Genomic DNA, 23,457 nt, shown 5'->3' with positions numbered 1-23,457 from the left:
ACCACAATGCCCAGATATTTTTTTGTTGCAGTTGTCATTGTTGTTTCGCTGGACCGGGCCACGCTGGAACCCACCAGCCTCGGTGCATGTGGCTGATGCCTTAACCACTGTGCTATAGGCACCAAGCTTTCTGATTTTTTTTTTTAATGTATAAATCTTAGGGGTAGGAATCAGATAAAATTATATTATTACCTTGGGTATATTAAGAAAACAGATGACTAAAGTCTGGAAATAACTATCTATTGATATTTCTGTCTTGTCTCAAGGCCTCGATCCAGATCAAGAGACAGTGGAGATGAAAATGAGCCGATTCAGGAGCGATTCTGCAGACCTCACTTCCTCCAGGCCCCTGGAGACCTGACTATTCAGGAAGGAAAACTCTGCAGAATGGATTGCAAAGTAAGAGTATCTTACCAACCTGCCAATCTGTTGCTTCACTTCACCCCCATCATTGACATTTCTCTGTAGTTCCTTTTAGATAAATTATATAAGGTATAAAGTTATTCCAGTTTAAGAAAGAGGAAATGAATAAAAGATAGATATACTAGATGAAAAGAAATGAATACGAGATAGATATCTACATATTTCTTTTTTGAGACAGTCTCACTCTGTCACCCTGGGTAGAGTGTAGTGGGATCACAGATCATAGCAACCTTAAACTCCTGGGCTCAAGCCATCCTCCTGCCTCAGTCTCCTGACAACACCAGGTTAGTTTTTCTATTTTTAGCAGAGATGGGGTCTCATTCTTGCTGAGGCTGCTGGTCTTGAACTCCTGAGTTCAAGGGATCCTCCTACCTTGGCCTCCCAGAATGGTAGGATTATAGGTATGAGCCTCCGTGCCTGGCCTACATACTGTTTTTCATCATTATTTTGTTTACATTTAAATTTATATTAAATATATTCTTCACTCAGAACCTTATACACCATACCTAAGTATAGTAAAGACAATGATGTTTCAGAACCACGGGGTTTGTGTTGCTTTCAGTCCAGTACAGCCTGTAAACTTCACAATTTTTGCTCTTAACTGTGATTAGGGTTTAAAAGAGTCACGTGGGCTCCCTCTGCTGGTTCTGTTTGGGATTGTATTATGTTGTAAAAATACTTATGCTGAGAAATGTAGTAAGTACATTAAGTTGAGTTTCAGAGTGTGTTTGAGTGTGTGCGTACTTCATTTTCTGTCTGTAATTAAGAATTCATGCTGGGCGCAGTGGCTCAGGCCTGTAACCCCAGCACTCTGGGGAGAGTGAGGCTGGTGGATCCCTTGAGCTCTGGAGTTGGAGACCAGCCTGAGCAAGAATGAGACCCCATCTCTACTAATACTAGCAAAACTAGCTGGGTGTGGTGGTGAGCGCCTGTAGTCCCAGCTACTCAGGAGGCTGAGGCAGGAGGATCACTAGAGCCCAAGAGTTTGAGGTTGCTTGAGCTATGACACCACGGCACTCTACCCAGGATGAGACTCTGTCTCAACAAAGAATGCCATCGCACTCTACCAAGAATAACAAAGTGAGATTCTGTCTCAAAAAAAAAAAAAAGGATTCATCCAAGTAGAACTGATGCATGACCCAGCAATCCCACTGCTGTCTGTACAGCCAAAACATAATGTCCACTGCATGGTCCTCATAGGGAATTCAGCTGAGTGCCCATCTGCAGGTGGCTAGAAAGAGGCGGCACAGCACATCCCAGGTAGAACACTAGTCAGCCTTAAAGTAAGTACTGCCATCTGGGGCAACATGGATGAACTCAAAGGACATTATGTTAAGTGAATAAGCTGAGCACAGTCCCACACTGCAGGATCTCACTCACAGAGGCAGAAGGAGATTCTGCTGTGGCTATCAGGGCCTGGACAGGGAGAGGACATGAGGAGACCTTTATCAAAGGAAGCAAAATGTCAGAGACAGGAGTAAGTTAAAGAGACCTATCCTTTACCACAGTGACTGTAGTTCATAACAATGTAACTTATACCTGAAAATTGCTCAGAGGATAGATTTTTAAGTGCTATATCCACATATTAGCTTGATTTAGCAATTCTCCATTTTTGAATATGTTATGCATGATAAATGTATATAATTTTATTTGATACTAAAAATAGTTATAGACCACTTGTAAAATGACTTGTTTTTAATCAACGGGGAAAATGTTATTTTAGATGATGTCAATGGATTATTAATTTTATGCGTAAAAATGGAATTATGATTGTGTAAGAAAACTTTTTTAGATATGTCTACTGATTTATGTATGGGGTTAAATTACATAAAATTTTATTATTTTAAAATATGAAAAAATATGAATCTAAATAATGGTTATATAGAGATTAACTATAATACCTCTATTTTTAGTCATGTTTAAGAAATGAAAGTACGGGCGGCGCCTGTGGCTCAGTGAGTAGGGCGCTGGCCCCATATACCGAGGGTGGCGGGTTCAAACCCAGCCCCGGCCAAACTGCAACGAAAAAATAGCCGGGCGTTGTGGCGGGCGCCTGTAGTCCCAGTTGCTTGGGAGGCTGAGGCAGGAGAATCGCGTAAGCCCAAGAGTTAGAGGTTGCTGTGAGCCGTGTGACGCCATGGCACTCTACCGAGGGCCGTACAGTGAGACTCTGTCTCTACCAAAAAAAAAAAAAAAAAAAAAGAAATGAAAGTACTGGGCAGTGCCTGTGGCTCAGTGAGCAGGGCGCCGGCCCCATATACCGAGGGTGGCGGGTTCAAGCCCAGCCCCAGCCAAACTGCAACAAAAAATAGCCAGGCGTTGTGGTGGGCACCTGTAGTTCCAGCTACTCGGGAGGAGAATCGCCTAAGCCCAGGAGTTGGAGGTTGCTGTGAGCTGTGTGACGCCACGGCACTCTACCGAGGGCAATAAAGTGAAACTCTGTCTCTACAAAAAAAAAAAAAGAAAGAAATGAAAGTACTTTATTTCACTGTACAGGGACATAACTATCCTTGACATCTCTACCATTAAAAGAACACTGGGGCTCAGCACCTGTAGCTCAAGCGGCTAAGGCACCAGCCATATACACCAGAGCTGGCGGGTTTGAATCCAGCCCGGGCCTGCTACACAACGACAACTACAACCAAAAAATAGCCAGACGTTGTGGCAGGCGCCTATAGTCCCAGCTACTTGGGAGGCTGAGGCAAGAGAATCGCTAAGCCCAGGAATTGAAGGTTGCTGTGAGCCATGATGCCACAGCACTCTACCCAGGGTGACGTGGTGAAGCTCTGTCTCAAAAAAAAAAAAACAAAACCACTGGGGCCAGGCACAGTGGCTCCCACCTGTAATCACTCTGGAGGCTGAGGCAGGAGGCTCCCTCAAGCTCAGGAGTTCAAGACCAGCCTGAGCCAGAGCGAGACTGCCATCTCACCCCTGGAAAGCTATAAGCAGAGTCACAGGAGCTGATACTAACAGCCACCTCTTATACTACTCAAAAATTTCTTAGCAGTGATTTCCCTTTGTTTTAATATTATGTTCCCTCTGGTTTAGGTCAGTGGGTTACCAAACCCAGATTTGAGCTGGCAGCTCAATGGAAGGCCCATACGGCCTGACAGCACTCACAAGATGCTGGTGCGCGAGAACGGGGTACACTCCCTGATCATAGAGCCTGTCACAGCTCAGGACGCCGGCATCTACACATGCATCGCCACCAACCGGGCAGGGCAGAACTCCTTCAGCCTGGAGTTGGTGGTTGCAGGTATGCTCTCTTGTGAACCCTCTCTTTCTCTGTCAGAAACATCATCAGACTGACAAGGGTAGACTGAGTCTGCATTATTGACAAATATGGAAAGTAAATCAACCTGTATCATCAAAATAGTCGATGAGCACATGTTAATAAAGCCCAACAAGTCAGAAACATTCATTTCTTGTGCTCAGGTCTAACCATTATCATTTAATCTTCCTTTCCTCCAGCTAACCAAAGAGGGGACTTCAGCAGGTCTTGTGGGCTGTGTGGCCTCTCGTCTGTGCAGTGGTCCTCGGTGTGGTACAGGGAGAGTCTGCAGCAGCATATAGATACCCAGAACCCAGCCAGGGCTTTGCTTATACAAGAAGTGTTGCCCATATTCCCAATTTTAACAGAAAGTACAATGCTTCTAAAATTCAAAATTTTTCTCTGAAATGGTTTCTACCACTGATCCCTGAAAGCAATTTCCCATTGGATTAGGTAATATTGAATAATAACAATTAGTTCTGGGCTCGACGCCTGTAGCTCAGCAGCAAGGGCACCAGCCACATACATCGGAGGTGGCAGGTTTGAACCCAGCCCAGGCCTGCCAAACAACAATGACAACTACAACCAAAAAATAGCCAGGCGTTGTGGCAGGCGCCTGTAGTCCCAGCTACTTGGGAGGCTGAGGCAAGAGCATCGCTTAAGCCCAAGAGTTTGAGATTGCTGTGAGCTGTGACAGAACAGCACTCTACCAAGGGCGACATAGCAAGCCTCTCTCTCAAAAACAAACCAAATAGTTCTGATTTTTTTTCAGACTAGGTAGTAAAGTTGCCTTGTCTTTTTTCATAGCTGCCTTCAAAGAATACATGTTGAAATTTGTAGTTTGTGGAATGTGCATTCATAGTTTGTAGGTAACTACTTAAAGCTGCTGGATTAAGATGCCTCCCTGCATGTTCCCCCTGTAAGTCCTTGGCATTTCTTACTTAAGCTGGGAGTTATAGACTTTCAGAATCTTCATAGCAAGCTTCTCAGAGGGCACTAAGGGAACCAAGCGTGGCATGGTTGGTGACGGCTGTTGCACAGAACAGGTGGCAGGTGGCCAGGGCGCCATGTGGGCTGATCAGACTTGAACTAATAAGTGAGTGGAATGAAGAAAACAGCACGTGAGTCAAAAGTGGTACAAAACCAAAGGTCTTTCTGAGTCTCCTGCAGCCCCTCTGCGTCACTGATGGGCAACCCATCTTGTGCTTTCCTAGCCAAAGAAGTACACAAGCCCCCCATGTTCATTGAGAAGCTGCAGAACACAGGGGTTGCTGATGGGTACCCCGTGCGGCTGGAGTGCTATGTCTCAGGAGTACCACCACCACAGATATTTTGGAAGAAAGAAAATGAGTCACTCACTCACAGCACTGATCGCGTGAGGTAAGACAGCACCATGACATGGCCTAATGGAAAGTGCTCAGTCCTGGTGACAGCTATAAAGACACATTTATAAAGCACTGTACAGCTCTGTGCAATAAGCCACACTTTTTATGAGTCACAGACCAATCACTCTAATGTAGAGTAAGATTTTTAGACAGAAGCTATAATGTGGTGAGGAAGCATATTATCTGACAGTAATATTTTTTAAGAATTTATCTTTACATGTAAAAGAAAAGATGGATTCATTTGCTTTAGGGTTATTCAGAGGTTTCTGTAAAGGCTGATCTATTCACCCTCTTGGTATCTGCTCTTCCCATTAATGTTAGTGCACTAGTAGCCACTGCAGAATTAAATGTGACCCTGTTACCTGCTACTTGCATAATTCTAAATGATGCTTTATGTCCAAAGCCACTTTTTTTACAATTTAGTGCCCTAATGCCTCTGCCCTTCCTCCAGCATGCACCAGGATAGCCATGGCTACGTCTGCCTGCTTATCCAGGGAGCCACCAAGGATGACGCTGGGTGGTACACCGTGTCAGCCAAGAATGAAGCAGGGATTGTATCCTGCACTGCCAGGCTGGATGTTTACAGTGAGTGCCATTTTCTCACTAAATTAGGAATATTTAGACATCTGGACAGCAAATTACTCTTACTATAATATTTTGTCAAAAAATTCATATTGCAAAAAAAAAAAAAAAAAAAATTCATATTGCTCTCTCTTTCTATTTATAGTTTCTCGACATTAATAATGAACCATACCAGGAGAACAAATACCCAAGTACCATTCAGGAACTTTATTAGCAAAACATGCATGTTGATTTCTCTTACATTGGCTAGTTGTGGCTTCCTTACTCCAGCATCCTGAGGAGCTGCCAGTAGACTAAGGCATAGCTACGTGTTTTTCACATTTTCTTGTTACTGTGTTCTGCCAGTGACTGCCTTTGGGATAATCCCATCACAGTGCCCTAATGCACTCGAGATTCGTGTCCTGTTAAGGCTGGAATGTGTGCTTGCTCATGCTTCTCATTAGTGTGTCTTACACAGCTCTGCCATAGACTTGTATTTGTGTACATGCCTCTAAATACAAAGAAAACTGTCCTACTGGATTTACAAATCAGTACAACAGTTTGATGTGATCCATTGACATAAAGAAAACCACTCAAAAGAAATAAGAACTGACCTCAAACTTTATCTCTTCTGGGAAACAAAAAACTTTGGGTGGCCCCAGCCTTCTCTCCTGCCTGATTCCTTTCAACTGATTAGTGTTAAAAACATCCATCGGCAATTCCTAACTACTATATTTTCTTCAATAAGAAAATGAATTAGTGTGAGAGTTAGGAAGCTCATGTCAAAGGGTCCCCTGTGCTACGGTGTTTACTTTAGGTCTTTAACAATATCCACCACCCTGCATAGACCTATTAACACATGAGTGCAGCACAGGTCCCTCGATTCCCCTGGCTCTACTGTGGCTGTGCTCAGTCTTTCACAGAGGACGTGCCCCTGGTACCCATCAAAACATATCCATCCTGACATCTAAGGGCTCTCCAATTATATCTTTGTTTAAAAATATATATATATTACAACTACAAAGAATGCATTTATCCTCCCATATCCTAACTGGATGTAACTATGTTTAAAATATTCTATAGTTTCATAATAAATAAATGATAAAAGATCTTAATTTACCTTGTTGTTTGTAGCCCAGTGGCATCAGCAGCCGCAGAGCACCAAGCCAAAGAAAGTCCGGCCCTCTGCCAGTCGCTATGCGGCACTTTCGGACCAGGGACTAGACATCAAAGCAGCCTTCCAGCCTGAAGCTAGCCCATCCCACCTGGCACTGAGCACTGCCTTGGTGGAAAGTGAGGACCTGTGACCAGCTCTCTTGTTGGTGCTGAAACACCAAGACAGCCACTGCCTTGACCAACATGCTCCTTTGTCACCTTATGTAAAAGTGACTGTAAGAAATAAACACCAAAATAATATTTTTCTTACTTGATATACCAAATTTAGCATTTAAGTAGGTGATGCTAATAGAAGTATACACATTGCACAGAAAATTCACATTTATTGTCCAATTTGATACTTTTGGGTTTGCTGTCATTAAAGTGATCTGAAATGCTAAAATGCTAAGGAAATCAGTTGTTCACAGGAAACCACGTCGGTGTTACCTACAAGTGCCTTGAACACAGCTCTAGGTGCCACACAGCAAGATGGCATGAAACGCTGAATGTGAGGCAGCTGTGCCACAAACACAACAGCGACTCTGAGACTGTTCAGACAGCTGCAGTGAGCCAAGTGCAATATGTAAGGATGAGAGAGGAAGAGCTGATAGAGAAAGCCAAGGAAATGCCTTGTCTTTGTAAACGGTTTTTTATTAAATCTTGCTTTAAATTTTATTAGCATTAAGAGTTTTCTAACAAGGTTAATACTTTACTTTTTAACGTTTTTTTCTTTGTGTGTAGTATTTTCTTTCCATGCTACCTTGGTAGGAAGCTTATATAGACCATATTAAAAGGCTAATTTAAATATAATTAATATAAAGTATTCTGAATAAAGCAGAAATATATTACAGTCCATTCCTCAAAAGGTACCCAAAGTACCGAAATGACTGAGGTATACGGTATTTGAGGGACACAGGGGTCTGTGAGAACTAGGGAGAATTAAGGAAGGTGCCACCAGCACAATTACATTGTACTCATTTACACAGAGAGAAAGGGCACGAGGACTGCCAAAGACACTGCCATACACAAGTCAAGGAATTTAGGGTCAGCTGGAAGTTTAGAGCATATGTGCAACAGGAACTTGAGAGAGTGTGAAGTGTGTGCAGGGGGAAGATGTAGGTGGTTTGGGCGAGCAGATAATGAATCGAAGCTGTAAGGCAGGCACAGACAGGAAGCTGCAGTCGAAGGAAGTGGAGACAGGAGAAACAAAATAGGTCTGTGCCATAACGGGCCTTTCAGTGGCACCACGAAGTGGACAGTGGAAATCACTGGCTCACCACCCAGCTGACCTGCAGTTGCTGAAGGAGGTGCTGGGCTCTAGGTGGTGAGAGGCAGCTCAGCCAAGACTGCGCTGGGTGTGTGCAATTCTGCATCAGCTAGATGGGGTGGATTCTGACCAGACTTGATGGTTTTAAGTCGGAACCAATAAATTTTAAAGAGAAGAAAAAATAATTTAGCCTAGTAGTATATAACATAAGGCTGTAATGGTACTTTGCTATGAAAATAAACACTGTTATTCCTTATGCAAAACACAGTTCTCTTTCTTATTTATGTTTTGAACTCTCTTAGCTAAGTTACTCAATTCATATATAGTAAGTTTATACCTGTGTGCCACCCCATATATTTCATATTACTGCTTCACAAGTACAGCTTTCTGTTTCTTTATAAGAACACCAACCAAGTCTTAAATAGTAACAGGCTTCATTCAGCTCTGTACAGCATGGCACAGGTTTCCCTGACTTGCTTCTGTGCCACTAACGTGGAATCAGACACCAGGCAACGCTCTCACAGACCTATCTATGTTGTAGAATTATGACATGTCATATCTTGCCAAATTTTTTAAATGTGACTTTTGCTAACTTGCTGGGTTTGGGGTTAAATAGCATTATTTTGCTGCCTTTATTGCTGTATTTATAGGAAAAAAGTACTGTCATACTACTTTGTATTGTTGTGCCAGTGTAATGTAGATTTAATATCAATAAATATTTAACAAATAATAGTTGCTATTTTCTGAAGCAAAATATTTAGGGTTTTCTATTGTTGCTGCAATAAATGAGCACAAACGTAGAGGCTTTAAATGTCACTGACAGTTCTGTAGATCAAAAGGTCAAGCACGATGACACTAGTGTCGCTGTTTAGGATCTTACAAGGTTAAATCATTGGTTAGCTTGAGATCCACTTCTAAGCTCAAGGAGTTGTGTCACAACTGTCAAGAACTCACACAGAAGTCTCACTCCATCCCCCAGCCACGAGCTGTGCTGAGCTCCTACAGACTCCCATATCCTTGCCTCATAGCCTCCATCTTCAGAACTAGCACTGAGCATCTCCCTCTCACCAGAGCCCTTTCACGCTTTCTTAAAGTCATTGATTTGGGGTCTTAATTACATCTGCAAAATCCCTTCAGAGAAGCAGGCAGTTTGCATTTGATTGACTGGATAACAGAGGTGTGTATACACTGGGACTGGGTCTCGGGGGCCAGTTTAGAGTCCTGCCCACCACATTCATGCACCGCAGCTGTGCAGATAAATCCACACATAAGCCACAGTTTAAAAGGACACAAAACATAGGAAGATAAAAATGAACAAGGGGACTGCGCCTGTGGCTCAAAGGAGTAGGGCGCTGGCCCCATATGCCGGAGGGTTCAGACCCAGCCACAGCCAAAAAAAAACTGCCAAAAAAAAAAAAAGGAACAAGGGAAGAAATACAGCGTTAATATCTAGATAGCTACAACAGATGGACAACATACTTGGCCCTAGGCTTTCCTGCTACAGGAAACAAAGGGTTAAAGATGGTTATTTTGTGTAATTCAGCACCTCCATAAGGTAAAAGTATTTACCTCTTACTGGGGCTTTGAGAATATGTTTGAATTACACCGGAATTGTGTATTTCAGATTGTCTTCTATACCTCATGACTTGCTACATAGCTTAAAATAGCCATGATATACTTTAATGCAGAATTTGTCCACATTAAATCTATAGATTTTCTTTTATAAAGACCATCAGTAACATGTAAAAATCACCTTAGCTTGCCTCAGTAGTTAGAGGCTACTATACCATGTAAATTTATTCCTTTAAATTATGAAAACAATGAATTTTATATTATGATGGAAAAGAACTGGGTGTTGAAGTTGGCCAATCTGAGTCTGTATGTCATCGTGTGGAGCAGGTGACTTCACCTTCCCAAGCCACAATTTCCTAACTTGTAAAATGGAGATTAAAATGGTACCTCTTGCTCAGGGCTGCTATGAAGATTGTGTGGGATAATAATGCATGTAAAGCTTTTAACTTGGTACCTGGCACATATTAGCCAAATATATGTAAGCTGTCATTTTAATGTAGTTGGAAACTAAAACGATTTGGTAAAATTGTTCCAATTACAAACTATGTACATCCAATAAAATTATACAAATGGTAAAATTTATGATCTTGGATGGAAACAAAATGATTAACCCTCAACCAAAATTTAAAACTTCCCTCAGTTTTGAACAGGCAACAAAACAACAGTAGAGAAGTAACCATGACTATACTGATAGAGATTATCTTCCAAATACTGCAGATATCTTAAAAATCATTTTTATTCAGCACCCCTTCAAAATTATGGCAGTTATTAGACCTGCCAAGAGATGGGGTAATGTACAGACATTACATCATAAATTTTAATACTTTGATAATTATTTTAAAATAATTTGTTTTCTATATACAACATTAGCCTATATAAACACTACTTTGAGAATGGATCTAAGATTCACTGTATTGGGGGCCTTAACACAGCCAGACACAAACGCTTTTCCTCTCCTAAGACAAAGACAAAGGATCTGGCTGGCCCACTCCTGAGAATTTCCAGCCCAAACCCCTAACTCTACAGGCAAGCTGTGGAACCTGCCCATGCCCTGTGGCCCATATGACAGTGGTCTCTAACTGCTCCCAGGTGCACGTGCCATCTTTGCATTGCCCAGGCAGGTCACCTCTGCCTTTCTTTTCTATTTTTCTTTTTTTTGCAGTTGTTGGCCGGGGCTGGGTTTGAACCTGCCACCTCTGGTATATGGGGCCAGAGCCCCACTCTTGAGCCATAGGCGCTGCCCAGAATTGCCTAAAAATTTTTGAAGAAAAACCTAATTCTTCATTAGGAGGAGGAATAAACTGATTTGCTCACACAGTGGAATATTATCTATTATTCAGAGTTAAAGTGAAGAAGTGAATTTATACCAATAGCATGAGCCTGGACAAACATGTTTGGTGACGAAAGGAGAGTAGTGTCAGGGAGACAGCTGACAAGAAAGGACCTAGGCAATGAACAAACAGCTGAGACCCCAGGAGGTGTCAAATGGAGAGTAGTGGGGGAGTGGAGAGGCACCATGGTCGTGTGTGGTTATGGGTGGTCCTGGGCTGCCTCTGCCACCCCACCCACCTCATACCAGCCCTTTGTGGGGAAAAAAGTCAGCAGATCCCCTCCAGCCCCAAGACCACAGCCAACACCTACAGTCCTTTCTGCCAGATAATCCTCATGTGCCAGCCCTGAGCCCAGAGTAGAGAGGTTCTAGGATGGCTGTTCTCAACCTGTGGGTCGTGAACCCTTTGGGGGTCGAACGACCCTTTCACAGGGGTCACCTAAGACCATCAGAAAACACACATTTCTGATGGTTTTAATAACAGAGACACCGCTCCTCTACCCGTCTCCAAGTGGGTCCACCCATATAGAATACCCGGCGTGATGACATCATCGTGCCAAACCCATCACATACATCCTGTACAAATACAGGTGTATGTCACAGGGTTGGTGCCATAACATATTTATGTGGACCAGTCACATGTGTAGAGAGCAGCTGCTGTGTAGAAAGCAGCTGCTGTGTTGAAAGCAACAGTATTGGAGGTAAAACGACACTTCATGAATTATAATTACTGGGTAAATGTAAAACCATCAACTACAAAAAAAAAAAAAAAAAAAAATCTGTACCATGGGAACCTAATCTGTATGCTGATCCGTCTTTTTATATTCAGCTGTGGTTGATGTGAATACTGCCCCCTTGTGATAGTAACAGGTATGTAAAAAAAAAAAAAAAGGGTAAATCATAGGAAACTTTAATGAACTTTAAAGAAATTAACTTTATCTTCAGAGAAGTTTCTCTTCAAGTCCCTTGCCCAGCCTGCAATGGGATCACTTGTTCTTTTCTTGCTTATACGTTTGAGTTCTCTGTGGATTCTGGTTATTAAACCTTTGTCGGAGACATACCTGCAAATATCTTCTCCCATTCTGAGGGCTGTCTGCTTGCTTTACTTACTGTGTTCTTGGCTGTGCAGAAGTTTTTAGTTTGATCAGGTCCCAGTAGTGTATTTTTGAAGCTGTTTCAATTGCCCAGGGGGTCCTCCTCATAAAATACTCACCCAGACCGATTTCTTCAAGGGTTTTCCCTGCACTCTCTTCTAGTATTTTTATAGTTTCATGTCTTAAGTTTAAATCTTTAATCCAGTGAGAGTCTATCTTAGTTAATGGTGAAAGGTGTGGGTCCAGTTTCAGTCTTCTACAGGCACACGGCCTACAGACATATAAAAAAATGCTCATCATCTTTAATCATCAGAGAAATGCAAATCAAAACTACTTTGAGATATCATCTAACTCCAGTAAGATTAGCTCATGTCACAAAATCCCAAGACCAGAGATGTTGGCGTGGATGTGGAGAAAAGGGAACACTTCTACACTGCTGGTGGGAATGCATTCCTTTTGGAAAGATGTTTGGAGAACACTTAGAGATCTGAAAATAGATCTGTCATTCAATCCTATAATTTCTCTACTAGGTATATATTCAGAAGACCAAAAAAATCACATTATAACAAAGATATTTGTACCAGAATGTTTATTGTAGCCCAATTCATAATTGCTAAGTCATGGAAAAAGCCCAAGTGCCCATCGATCCACAAATGGATTAATAAATTGTGGTATATGTACACCATGGAATATTATGTAGCCTTAAAGAAAGATGGAGACTTACCTCTTTCATGTCTACATGGATGGAGCTGGAACATATTCTTCTTAGTAAAGTATTTCAAGAATGGAATAAAAAGTATCCAATGTGCTCAGCCCTACTATGAAACTAATTTGTGGCTTTCATATGAAAGCTATAACCCAGTTATAACCTAGGAATATGGGGAAGGGGGAGACGGAGGGGAGGGAGGGGGAGAATGGGCAGAGGGAGGGTGATTGGTGGGATCACACCTGCAGTGCAGCTTACAAGGGTACATGTGAAACTTAGTAAATATAGAATATAAATGTCTTAATAACTAAGAAAATGCCAGGAAGGTTATGTTAACCAGTGTGATGAAAATGTGTCAAACGGTCTATAAAACCAGTGTATGGTGCCCCATGATCGCATTAATGTACACAGCTAAGATTTCATAAAAATAAATAAATAAAATTAAAAAAAAAGAAATGAACTTTAATGAAATTTTAAAGAAAATATAGTGAGTTTTTTACAGTATGGTTTTACCTCAATGATTACAGCAGGAATTGAGAAACCCCAATGTGTTATTTGTTGTGACATTCTATCAGCCAAATCTATGAACCGAACAAACTAAAATGCCATGTTGACAGCAAGCATCTGAGCTTTGCCAGCAAGGACACCAACTGTTTTAGAAGCAAAGCTGATGGACTCAAGGAAGCCAGACTTGACACTGGTGGCAAGTACCACAAACAAAATGTAGCAGCTGTTGAAGCTCCATATTTGGTGGCCCTCAGAATCACCAGAGCTATGAACCCTCACATCATTGCTGAGGATTTACTGTTGCCAGTGGCCAAAGACATTGTTTGAGTTATGATCGGAGATGAATTTGTTACAAAATTGAGTGCAATTTCCTTATCTAACAACACTGTCAGCAGAACAGATGACATGTCTGCTGATACTCTTGATCAAGTAATCCAGGAAATTAGATCTGCTCCACTTCAATATTTAGTATCCAGCTTGATGAATCTACAGATGTTGCAAATTGTTCACAGTTACTGATTTATGTGAGGTGTATTAATGATGGCGACTTTAAAGATGAGTTTCTTTTTTGCAAACCTCTTGAAACGACAACTACTGCACGTCATGTATTTGACACAGCTGGTTCATTTCTGAAAGAGCATAAGATCTCTTGGGAAAAGGTTTGTGTTGTTTGCACAGATGGTGCTCCAGCTATGCTAGGATGTCGATCTGGATTTCAATGTTTGGTACTGAATGAGTCACCAAAAGTCATCAGAACTCACTGTATGATTCATTGGCAAATATTAGCAACAAAGATGCTGCCACAAGAGTTACAAGAAGTAATGAAAAGCATCATAAGTTCTGTCAATTTTGTAAGGCGAGCACTTTAAACAGTCAACTGTTTTCGCAACTGCAACGATTAGGATGCGCTGAACAATGCTCTGCTATTTCACGCCGAAGTGAAATGGTTGTTGAGAGGAAAAGTTTTAAAACATGTTTTTGAGCTTCGTGATGAACTCAAAACATTTTTTAATCAGAAAGCAAGACCGCAGTTCAAAGCACTTTTCAGCAATAAAAGTGAACTGCAGAAAATAGCTTACTTGGTTGACATCTTTGCCATCTTGAATGAGTTAAATTTATCACTGTGAGTATCAAATGCAACATGCCTTGATTTGCCTGAAAAGATCCAATCATTCCAAATGAAACTTCAGCTTTGGCAAAAAAAAATTAAATGAAAATAAAATTTACATGTTGTTTACTTTATCTGCTTTCTTTGAGGAACATGACATTGAACAAGACAAAAGGATTATAATGATAATTTCTGTGAAAGAACACTTGCACATGCTTGTAGACGAAATGTCACAATACTTTCCAAATCTACCTGACACTCCATTTGCACTTGCCAGAAGCCCATTCACAAAGTTGAAGATGTTCCTGAGACAGCACAAGAGGAGTTCATTGAGTTTATTAACAGTGATGCAGCGAGAACTGATTTCTCTACAATGCCAGTTACAAAAGTCTAGATCCAGTGTTCGCAATCATATCCTCCTCTCTCTGAGACTGTGTTGCACCTTCTTCTTCCATTTCCAACAACATATCTTTGTGAAACAGGGTTTTCCAGCTTGTTGGTTATCAAGTCTAAATACAGAAGTAGACTTGTTGTGGAACATGATCTTCATTGTGCTCTTACAAAGACTACCCTGAGAATTTCCGATCTGGTGAGAAAGCAGCAATCTCAACCTTCACACTGCTGTTGGCTTTTTATGCATACTGTTGTGAAATGTAGCACTGTAGTTTACTGTTGTTATTTTAAGACTGCTACCTATGCTACACCATGCTTCAAGACAAAATTTCATTTATTTGTAATTAGAAATATTTTACAATATATAATTACATATTATTTTTGATTAATCACAATGCTTTAATTATGTTCAATTTGTAACAATGAAAATACATCCTGAGGAGGCGGACAAGATGGCGGCTGAGTAACAGCTTCCTTGCATCTGGGCACCGTAAGTCTGGGGAGATAGGACTCCAGGAATCTCTGGCTGGTGGGATCTGCCTATCATCACTCCTATGAGGATACAGGGAGTCAGCGAGAGACTTCTGGACCCCAAGAGGAGGACTAAAACAGTGGAAAACCGGCAAGTGGTCGCGTGTGTTCAATCCGTCTAAACCCGCCCACAACTTCCACAGGCACAAGAACTTAAAGAGCAAGAGGAAGTGAAAGGAAAATTAGGGCAAGGAAACAGATAAAAGAAATCACTCATGAGGAAGAATCAGCAGAAAACTCCAGGCAACATGAAGAACCAGTCTAGAACAACCCCACCAAGGGACCATGAGGTAGCTACTGCAGATGATTCCACCTGTAAAGAAATGTTAGGAATGACAGAAAGGGAATTTAGAATACACATGTTGAAAACAATGAAAGAAATGATGGAAACAATGAAGGAAATTGCTAATAAAGTGGAAAATAACCAAAAGGAAATCCAAAAACAGAATCAAATAAGAGATGAACGATATGAAGAATATAAAAAGGATATAGCAGACCTGAAGGAACTGAAACAGTCAATTAGGGAACTTAAAGATGCAATGGAAAGTATCAGCAACAGGTTAGACCATGCAGAAGAAAGAATTTCAGAGGTAGAAGACAAAGTTCTTGAGATAACTCAGACAGTAAAAGAGGCAGAAAAGAAGAGAGAGAAAGCAGAACGTTCACTGTCAGAATTATGGGACTTTATGAAGCATTCCAACATACGAGTTATAGGAATTCCAGAAGGGGAAGAAGAATGCCCCAGAGGAATGGAAGCCATACTGGAGAATATTATAAAAGAAAATTTCCCAAACATCACCAAAGATTCTGACACACTGCTTTCAGAGGGCTATCGGACCCCAGGTCGCCTCAACTCTAACCGAGCTTCTCCAAGACACATTGTGATGAACCTGTCCAAAGTCAAGACAAAAGAAAAGATTCTGCAAGCTGCCAGGTGTAAGCGCCAGTTGACCTACAGGGGCAAATCCATCAGAGTGACCACAGACTTCTCTAATGAAACTTTCCAAGCAAGAAGACAATAGTCATCTACCTTTAATCTACTTAAACAGAACAATTTTCAGCCCAGAATTCTGTACCCTGCTAAGCTAAGCTTCAAAATTGACGGAGAAATCAAATCATTTACGGATATACAAACATTGAGGAAATTCGCCACAACAAGACCAGCTCTACAGGAAATACTTCAACCTGTTCTGCACACTGACCACCACAATGGATCAGCAGCAAAGTAAGAACTCAGAAATCAAAGGACAGAACCTAACCTCCACACTGATGCAAAAGATAAAACTAAGCAATGGACTCTCACAAAATAAGACGAATAGAATACTACCACACTTATCAATTATCTCAATAAATGTTAATGGCTTGAATTCCCCACTGAAGAGACATAGATTGGCTGACTGGATTAAAAAACACAAGCCATCCATTTGCTGTCTGCGAGAAACACACTTGGCTTCAAAAGACAAATTAAAGCTCCGAGTCAAGGGTTGGAAGACAATTTTTCAGGCAAATGGAATTCAGAAGAAAAGAGGAGTTGCAATCTTATTTTCAGATACATGTGGATTTAAAGCAACTAAAGTCAAAAAAGACAAAGATGGTCACTTTACATTGGTCAAGGGAAAAATACAACAAGAAGACATTTCAATTCTAAATATTTATGCACCCAATTTAAATGCTCCCAGATTCTTGAAGCAGACCTTACTCAGTCTGAGCAATATGATATCTGATAATACCATCATAACAGGGGAATTTAACACTCCTCTTACAGAGCTGGACAGATCCTCTAAACAGAAATTAAACAAAGATATAAGAGATTTAAATGAGACCCTAGAACAACTATGCTTGATAGACACATATAGAACACTCCATCCCAAAGATAAAGAATATACATTCTTCTCATCACCCCACGGAACATTCTCTAAAATTGATCATATCCTGGGACACAAAACAAATATCAACAGAATCAAAAGAATTGAAATTTTACCTTGTATCTTTTCAGACCATAAGGCACTAAAGGTGGAACTCAACTCTAACAAAAATGCTCGACCCCACCCAAAGGCATGGAAATTAAACAATCTTCTGTTGAATAACAGATGGGTGAAGGAAGAAATAAAACATGAAATCATTAACTTCCTTGAGCATAACAACAATGAAGACACAAGCTACCAAAACCTGTGGGATACTGCAAAAGCAGTTTTGAGAGGAAAATTCATCGCTTTAGATGCCTACATTCGAAAAACAGAAAGAGAGCACATCAACAATCTCACAAGAGATCTTATGGAATTGGAAAAAGAAGAACAATCTAAGCCTAAACTCAGTAGAAGAAAAGAAATATCCAAAATCAAATCAGAGATCAATGACATTGAAAACAAAAGAATCATTCAGAAAATTAATGAAACAAGGAGTTGGTTTTTTGAAAAAATAAATAAAATAGATAAACCATTGGCCAGACTAATTAGAAATAGAAAAGTAAAATCTCTAGTAACCTCAATCAGAAACGATAAAGGGGAAATAACAACTGATCCCACAGATACAAGAGATCATCTCTGAATACTACCAGAAACTCTATGCCCAGAAATTTGACAATGTGAAGGAAATGGATCAATATTTGGAATCACATCCTCTCCCTAGACTTAGCCAGGAAGAAATAGAGCTCCTGAACAGACCAATTTCAAGCACTGAGATCAAAGAAACAATAAAAAAGCTTCCAACTAAAAAATTCCCTGGTCCAGATGGCTTCACTCCAGAATTCTATCAAACCTTCAAGGAAGAGCTTATTCCTGTACTGCAGAAATTATTCCAAAAAATTGAGGAAGAAGGAATCTTCCCCAACACATTCTATGAAGCAAACATCACCCTGATACCAAAACCAGGAAAAGACCCAAACAAAAAGGAGAATTTCAGACCAATCTCACTCATGAATATAGATGGAAAAATTCTCAACAAAATCCTAGCCGATAGATTACAGCTTATCATCAAAAAAGTCAAAAAAGTCATTCATCATGATCAAGTAGGCTTCATCCCAGGGATGCAAGGCTGGTTTAACATACGCAAGTCCATAAACGTTATCCACCATATTAACAGAGGCAAAAATAAAGATCACATGATCCTCTCAATAGATGCAGAAAAAGCATTTGATAAAATCCAGCATCTTTTCTAATTAGAACACTGAAGAGTATAGGCATAGGTGGCACATTTCTAAAACTGATTGAAGCTATCTATGACAAACCCACAACCAATATTTTACTGAATGGAGTAAAACTGAAAGCTTTTCCTCTTAGAACTGGAACCAGACAAGGTTGTCCTCTGTCACCTTTACTGTTCAACGTAGTGCTGGAAGTTCTAGCCAATACAATTAGGCAAGACAAGGAAATCAAGGGAATCCAAATGGGAGCAGAGGAGGTCAAACTCTCCCTCTTTGCTGATGACATGATCTTATACTTAGAGAACCCCAAAGACTCAACCACAAGACTCCTAGAAGTCATCAAAAAATACAGGAATGTTTCAGGATATAAAATCAATGTCCACAAGTCAGTAGCCTTTGTGTACACCAATAACAGTCAAGATGAGAAGCTAATTAAGGACACAACTCCCTTCACCATAGTCTCAAAGAAAATGAAATACCTAGGAATATACCTAACGAAGGAGGTGAAGGACCTCTATAAAGAAAACTATGAAATCCTCAGAAAGGAAATAGCAGAGGTTATTAACAAATGGAAGAACATAGCATGATCATGGATGGGAAGAATCAACATTGTTAAAATGTCTATACTTCCCAAAGCAATCTAACTATTCAATGCCATTCCTATCAAAGTACCTACATCGTACTTTCAAGATTTGGAAAAAATGATTCTGCATTTTGTATGGAACCAGAAAAAACCCCGTACAGCTAAGGCAGTTCTTCCTAATAAAAATAAAGCTGGGGGCATCAGCATACCAGATTTTAGTCTGTACTACAAAGCCAAAGTGCTCAAGACAGCATGGTACTGGCACAAAAACAGAGACATAGACACTTGGAATCGAATTGAAAACCAAGAAATGAAACTAACATCTTACAACCACCTAATCGTCGATAAACCAAACAAGAACATACCTAGGGGGAAAGACTCCCTATTCAATAAATGGTGTTGGGAGAACTGGATGTCTACATGTAAAAGACTGAAACTGGACCCACACCTTTCCCCAGTCACAAAAATTGATTCAAGATGCATAAAGGACTTAAATTTAAGGCATGAAACAATAAAAATCCTCAAAGAAAGCATAGGAAAAATACTGGAAGATATTGGCCTGGGGGAAGACTTTATGAAGAAGACTGCCATGGCAATTGCAACAACAACAAAAATAAACAAATGGGACTTCATTAAACTGAAAAGTTTCTGTACAGCTAAGGAGACAATAACCAAAGCAAAGAGACAACCTACACAATGGGAAAGGATATTTGCATATTTTCAATCAGACAAAAGCTTGATAACTAGGATCTGTAGAGAACTCAAATTAATCCACATGAAAAAAGCCAACAATCCCATAGATCAATGGGCAAGAGACATGAATAGAACTTTCTCTAAAGACGACAGACGAATGGCTAACAAACACATGAAAAAATGTTCATCATCTCTATATATTAGAGAAATGCAAATCAAAACAACCCTGAGATATCACCTAACCCCAGTGAGAATGGCCCACATCACAAAATCTCAAAACTGCAGATGCTGGCGTGGATGTGGAGAGAAGGGAACACTTTTACACTGCTGGTGGGACTGCAAACTAGTACAACCTTTCCGGAAGGAAGTATGGAGAAACCTCAAAGCACTCAAGCTAGACCTCCCATTTGATCCTGCAATCCCATTACTGGGCATCTACCCAGAAGGAAAAAAATCCTTTTATCATAAGGACACTTGTACTAGACTGTTTATTGCAGCTCAATTTACAATCGCCAAAATGTGGAAACAGCCTAAATGCCCACCAACCCAGGAATGGATTAACAAGCTGTGGTATATGTATACCACGGAATACTATTCAGCCATTAAAAAAAATGGAGACTTTACATCCTTCGTATTAACCTGGATGGAGGTGGAAGACATTATTCTTAGTAAAGCATCACAAGAATGGAGAAGCATGAATCCTATGTACTCAATCTTGATATGAGGACAATTAATGACAATTAAGGTTATGGGGGGGGGAAGCAGAAAGAGGGATGGAGGGAGGGGGGTGGGGCCTTAGTGTGTGTCACACTTTATGGGGGCAAGACATGATTGCAAGAGGGACTGTACCTAACAATTGCAATCAGTGTAACTGGCTTATTGTACCCTCAATGAATCCCCAACAATAAAAAAGAAAAAAAAATACATCCTGCATATCAGATTTATATTATGATTTATAGCAGTAGCAAAATTACAGTTATGAAGTAGTAATGAAAATAATTTTGTGGTTGTGGGTCACCACGACATGAAGAACTGTATTAAAGGGTCACAGCATTAGGAAGGTTGAGAACCACTGCTGTAGGAGCTCCTGCAGCTGACTTGCTCCAGATCAGGAGCACAGGTGTGCATTCCTTGTCCCACTGGCAAGAAAGGACAGAAGCAGCGAATACTCACAAATATCTCTAGACTTTTCACTAGACTACAATTGAAGAATCTTCCAGAGACTACATTGCTGCATCCACCCAGAACCAAAGACAGCACACCCACTCACCTGATACCCAAGGCCCCACTGTACAAATAAGTCTTTCCCTTTTGTTCCATGAAGTTGGAAGAAATCACTGTTCTACCAATGCTTAAAAGTAAATGTAGCGATACATCAAACATGGAAAAGGACATATAACACCCCCAAAGAACATGATAATTCTCCAGTAACATACCCCAATTATAAGAAAATATATGAAATACCAGAAAAATAATTTAAAATAATAATCTTTTTAAAACTCAGTGAAATATATAGTTAGAAAATTCAACAAAATCAGAACAATTCATCATGTGAATGAGAAATACAGAGAAAGGTGACAAGAAAAGAACAAAACAAAGCTGGGCATGGTGGCTCACGCCTGTAATCCTAGCACTCTGGGAGCCAGAAGACAGGTGGATTGCCTGAGCTAACAGGTTCTAGACCAGCCTGAGCTAGAGCGAGACCTCATCTTTAAAAATAGCCAGGTGTTGTGGCAGGTGCCTGTAGTCTCAGCTACTCGGGAGGCTGAGGTAAGAGAATCGCTTGAGCCCAAGAGTTTGAAGTTGCTTTGAGCCATAACACCACGGCACTCTACTGAGGGTGAAAAAGTTAGACTCTGTCTCAAAAGAAAAAAAAAAAAAATAACCAAACATAAATCTTAGAGCTAAAGAATTCAATGAATGAAGCCTGGGCTTGGTGGCTCACCCCTATAATTCCAGCATTCTGGGAGACAGAGGCAGGAGGATCCCTTGAGCTCAGGAGTTGGAGACCAACCTGAGCAAAAGCGAGACAACACACTAGCCCAGCATTACGGTGGGCACCTATACTCCCAGCTACTCGGGGGGGTTGAACCAGGAGGATTGCTTGAGCCCAGGAGTCTGAGGTTGCTGCGAGCTCTGATGCCACGGTACTCTACCCAGGGTGACAGAGTGAGACTCTGTCTCAAAAAAAAAAAAAAAAAAAAAAAAGGCAGTGCCCATAGCAGCTCAGTGGGTAGGGCACCAGCCACCTACACAGAGGCTGGTGGGTTGGAACCTGGCCTGGGCCAGCTAAAACAACAACAACTGGCAACAAAAAAATAGCCAGGCGTTGGGGCAGGCACCTGTAGTCCCAGCTACTTGGGAGGCTGAGGCAAGAGAATCACTTAAGCTCAAGACCTTGAGGTTGCTGTGAGCTGTAACATCATGGGACTTTACCCAGGGTGACACAGTGAGACTCTGTCTCAAAAAAAAAAAAAAAAATCAGTGAATGAATTAAAAAATAAAAAATATAATCAAGAATTTAACAGACTAGACTAAGCAGAGGAAAGAATATCTAAACTGGAAGACAGGCCTTTTGAAATAATTTGCACAGACCAAGAAAAAGAACTGAAAAGAATGAAGAAAGCCTACAGGGGTTATAGGACATTAAATGAACAAATATTCATATTTCAGGAATTTCAGAAAAAGAAGGAAGAAATTTTAAAAACAAGCCAGAGAACATCATCCAGTCACATATTAGGGATTCCCCATCAGACTAAAAGCAGATTTCTCACCAGAAACTTTACAGGCCAGAATAAAATGAGATAAAAAGTCCATTCAAGAATATTATATACACTGGGAAGCCAAGGTTGGAAGATCACCTGGCTCAGGAGTTCGAGACCAGCCTGAAAAAGAATGAAACCTCATCTCTAAAAATAACTGGGTGCTATGGTGGGCTCCTGTAGTCCCAGCTACTTGGGAGGCTGAGGCAGGAGGATCACTTTAGCCCAAGAACCTGAAGTTGCTGCAAGCTGTGACACCACAGCACTCTAACAAGGGTGACAAAGTGAGACTCAGTCTCATAAAAAGATCATCATATGCAGCAAATCTATCCTTTAGAAATGAAGGAGAAATACAGTTTTTTTCAGACAAGCATAACCTAATGGGATTTGTCACCATTAGACAAGACTTATAAGAAATACTCCAGAGAGTCTTAGATTTGGAAGTGAAAAGACAGTAAATAACCACCATAATGAAAATACACAAAATTATAAAACTTACTGGGAAAGCCAATACACAAGGTAAAAAGTGAAAAGAATCAAACTTTATCACTGTAAAAATCCACCAAACTGCAAAAACACGCAGTAAGAGAAGAAGTGTGGAACGAGAGATAAAACACAACACATACAAAGGTCAAACCCACTCTAGGCTACACATCAGGGGTAGGACACCTGTGATTTTCGCACATGAGGTGTGGAGAGAAAGGGATAAGGCCAAGGAGACCACCATGAGGAAGAAGATCCCACCTCAGCAGCACGTGACACCACTGAGGGCTCATTCCCTCCATGAGCCCGGAGCCAGTATGCCTGAGGAATTAATAGAGCACTTGTTTAACAACAGTAACCCGACTCACACTTATCCAAACTTCTCCTACGTAGAATAGCATAATCTAAGCAAACAAGAATATTTCAAAGATAAATTTAAAGTGACATTTAAGGAATCAGGGATCTTGATTTAGAACACATTGCTTTGATTT

General features: G+C 40.7%; 1 protein-coding gene across 12 annotated transcripts in view; it reads left to right on the top strand.

Annotated features, from left to right (window-relative positions):
- Positions 1-8,792, top strand: part of PALLD (palladin, cytoskeletal associated protein) — a 283,256-nt gene extending 274,464 nt beyond the window's left edge. For 10 of the 12 annotated variants that reach the window (XM_053586003.1, XM_053585997.1, XM_053585972.1 and 7 more), the window contains 5 exons: positions 267-399; positions 3,472-3,679; positions 4,909-5,074; positions 5,531-5,664; positions 6,775-8,792. In XM_053586003.1, the coding sequence (XP_053441978.1) occupies positions 267-399; positions 3,472-3,679; positions 4,909-5,074; positions 5,531-5,664; positions 6,775-6,947 (814 nt within the window). In that variant the 3' untranslated portion in view covers positions 6,948-8,792. Of the gene's footprint in view, positions 1-266; positions 400-3,471; positions 3,680-4,908; positions 5,075-5,530; positions 5,665-5,806; positions 5,853-6,774 lie in introns of all 12 variants that reach the window. The other 2 variants (XM_053585990.1, XM_053585983.1) reach the window with 1 other exon arrangement.
- Positions 8,793-23,457: the final 14,665 nt, after the last annotated feature.

The sequence above is a fragment of the Nycticebus coucang genome, chromosome 1 (genome assembly GCF_027406575.1).
Source record: "Nycticebus coucang isolate mNycCou1 chromosome 1, mNycCou1.pri, whole genome shotgun sequence".
Lineage (NCBI taxonomy): Eukaryota > Metazoa > Chordata > Mammalia > Primates > Lorisidae > Nycticebus > Nycticebus coucang.
Note: the sequence above shows the minus strand (reverse complement) of the source record. Positions and strands in the feature narration are given on the sequence as shown.